The following is a 3,330-nucleotide window of genomic DNA, read 5'->3' on the forward strand; positions in this document are numbered from 1 at the left end:
AGGCCCACCACCCCCCCCCCAACACAGAATTCCAGAGCCCACAGCTCCTTTCCACCCTGGAATTCCAAAGTCCACAACTTCCTTCTATCCTGGAATTCCTGAGCCCACCCCTCCAGCCTGGAACTCCCAAGTCCTCCAGCCCCTTCATCTCAGAATTCCAGAGTCCACAACTCCTCTCCACCCTGGCATTCCAGAACCCACCACCCTCTCCATCCCAGCATTCCAAAGCCCCTGGGATGGCTGGAGCATCTCCCTCATCCGTACCCGGATGGACACATATCCATGGGTGACATCTGATGGATCACAGGCTGTCGGGATTGGCTCCTCCTGGCTCAGAAGCTTTGGGGTGAAGAACATGGAATGAGCAATCCTGAAGCTCCATGGACATCCCACCTGGATGCTGGTGGGACATCCATGACCCAGAAGCTCAGCCCATCCCTCCCAGCTATCCATGGAATCATGGAATGGTTTGGATGGAATGATCTTCAAGCTCAGCTCCTCCCAACCACCTTAAACTAGGATCTCCAGGAATCCCAGGAGAGGCCAGAGGAGATCCAAACCATCTCTCCATCCATACCTGGACACCTGAGAGCTTTTCCAGCTCCTTCAGGGCATTGTCCGTGTCCCTGACCAGGATCGTGGCCATTCCCATCTCCCGTGCTGGCTGCAGGTTTTTCCCAAGGTCATCCAGGAAGATCACCTGGAGACACATTCCAGGGAACAGTTGTTGGCTTCAGCCAAGGATTTTGGGGATGGAAGGACTTTCCATGCCCAGTTATTTGGGAATCATGGTGGCACTTCAGGTGGCTTCAGCCAAGGATTTGGGAGCTTGGAGGGACTTTCCACCCCCTGTTTTTTGGGAGTGGTGGTGGCACCTCAGCCAAGGATTTAGGGGCTGGAAGGACCTTTCATGCCCAACTCTTTGGGAATGATGGTGGTACCTCCTGAGGCTTTGCCTTCAGAGCTTCCAGGGCGTAGGTGTAGATCCTGGGATCAGGTTTCATCATCCCAATCCTGCAGGATTCCAGGACCAGGTCGAAGTGCCTTCGGAGAAGGTCCATGAGCTGTGCCGTGAAGACTCTCCCATCACTGTCATCCACCCAGTTGTTGGTGAGGACACAGGTCTTCAGACCTAGGGAAGGGGTGGAATTCCCACTCCAGATCTCTGGAGAGCCTTGGGATTCTCCCTCTCCCACCCAGACATGGATTTGGGGATCTGGTTGGAAGGTTTCTCCACACTAGGACACTCAGGAGGTCAAAGGATGTTCAGGAGGTCGGAGCTCCAGGGTTGACCTTCCCAAGGCAGGTGGGATTGAGCCAGAGCTTGGGAATACTGACATGGAGTCAGTGAGATGGACCAAGCAGAGAACACATGGTGGGAGCAACCAGGAGTGTGGTGGGACTGACCAGGACCTTGTGGTGGAACCAATCATCACCTCATGATAGAACCAACCAGAACCTCATGGTAGAACCCACCATGGTGGGACCAACCCAGATGTCATGGTGGGACCAACCAGCACCTCATGCTAGAACCAACCAGCACCTCATGCTAGAACCAACCAGAACCTCTTGGTAGGACCAACCAGCACCTCACGGTAGAACTACCAGCAACTCATGATAGAACCAACCAGCACCTCACGGTAGAACCAATCAGCACCTCATGCTAGAACCAACCAGCAACTCTTGGTAGAACCAACCAGCACCTCATGGTAGAACACACCATGATGGACCCAACCCAAATGCCATGGTAGAACCAACCAGCACCTCATGGTAGAACCAACCAGTACCACATGCTAGAATCAAGCAGCACCTCATGGTAGAACCCACCATAGCGGACCCAACCCAGCTGCCATAGTGGGACCAGCCATAACCCCATGGTAGAACCAACCAGCACCTCATGGCAGAGCCCACCATGGTGGACCCAGCTCAGATGCCATGGTGGGACCAAGGCATGTGTCTGTGCTGTCCCCATGGTCCCTCAGCACCCACCGCTGCGGCGCAGGATGGTGGCCGCACGCAGGATGGCATCGCTGAGCCTCGCCTGGGCAACTAGCTCCTGGAAGGCACTGGCCAGCGAGAAGGTGTCGGGCAGGGAGATGCCTGAGGAGGGGGCCTGCTGCCTGCAGCCCTCATCCACCTGGGAAAACAGCTGGAAAAGGCAAGGAATCATGGAATTGTGGAGCTTGGAGAAACTCTTGGAGGTGATCAAGTCCAACCATTTCCCCAGCACTGACCACGTCCCCAGGCGCCACATCCACATGGATTTGAGTCCATCCAGGGTTGGTGGCTCCATCCCCTGCCCTGGACATCCCATTCCAATGCTTCATAAGGTTTTATATGAAGGAATCATCCCCAATGTCCAATCCAAACCTCTCCTGGAATGAAGCTTCTCCTTCATTGTCCTCAGTATATCTATAGGAACATCTTTTATGGGACAACCAGATGAACTTCCAGCTGGGATTTATCCCTTTGGAGCTTTTCCCTGCAGAACCTCCCTGTATCCCCCCAAAAACCCCAGGCACAACCCATCCTGGAGCTGTTCCCATCCCTCCTTCCCTATCCAAGCTTCAGGAGATGCTCCAGGAGGTCCTACCTGGCTCAGGGTGATGTGTCCTCTCATGGCTTTGGCATAAGGACTCTCAGAGCCACCAGCAAACATCACATCCCTGAGGAAATTCCTGCCAGGAAAAACAGGGAGAGCTCCATGGGGAGTGTCCCAGCCCCATGGGGGTGTTGAGAAATGATATCCATGTGCTGCGGATCCCAGATCCACCTCCATCCCTCATCCCCCCACCCTGCCCAGGACACCACTAGGACAATTCCAGCCCTTTATTCCCAGCTGGAAGCTGAATTACTTCAATGCCTGGCTGGGAATGTTGCCAGGAATACAAGAAATAATGGGATGAGCAAGGGATTTTGGAGAGTTGTAACTCATGGAAAAGGATTGGAGCTGTCACAGGGATCGATACAGACCAAAGAGGCTTTGCCTCTTCCTGTCATTCCATGATTTAGCTAAAGCCAAGGGGAAAAACTGCTGGGTGGCCCAAAAATCTGGGAATTTATTGCTCCAGCCTTTAGTTATCTAATGCTGGGATTTATTCCTTGTTCCCTCCCTAGATTGAACATCACCCACAGACAAGCAGAACCTGTTTTGGCAGATCACCAGCTCCCAGATATCCTGGATTTTAGAGGGAAAAGCCAAATCCAGAGCCTGTTTGGGATCATTTGTGGGACCCAGCCAAAACTAGGAAGGGCTTAATGACCTCTCCTGATTAAGGATTAACTGGAGTTATTCCTCCCTCTTCCAGCATTCCCAACCACTCCTGTCTC

General features: G+C 53.4%; 1 protein-coding gene across 1 annotated transcript in view; it reads right to left on the bottom strand.

Moving 5' to 3' along the window:
* Window positions 1–2,678, bottom strand: part of EPHX2 (epoxide hydrolase 2, cytoplasmic) — a gene marked incomplete at both ends in the record, with an annotated part of 5,579 nt that extends 2,901 nt beyond the window's left edge. The window contains 5 exons of the mRNA XM_009071136.1: window positions 265–339; window positions 578–700; window positions 942–1,132; window positions 1,990–2,149; window positions 2,594–2,678. Of these exons, the coding sequence (XP_009069384.1) occupies window positions 265–339; window positions 578–700; window positions 942–1,132; window positions 1,990–2,149; window positions 2,594–2,678 (634 nt within the window). The remainder of the gene's footprint in view (window positions 1–264; window positions 340–577; window positions 701–941; window positions 1,133–1,989; window positions 2,150–2,593) is intronic.
* Between the last annotated feature and the right edge of the window lie 652 nt (window positions 2,679–3,330).

The sequence above is a fragment of the Acanthisitta chloris genome, unplaced genomic scaffold (genome assembly GCF_000695815.1).
Source record: "Acanthisitta chloris isolate BGI_N310 unplaced genomic scaffold, ASM69581v1 scaffold7080, whole genome shotgun sequence".
Lineage (NCBI taxonomy): Eukaryota > Metazoa > Chordata > Aves > Passeriformes > Acanthisittidae > Acanthisitta > Acanthisitta chloris.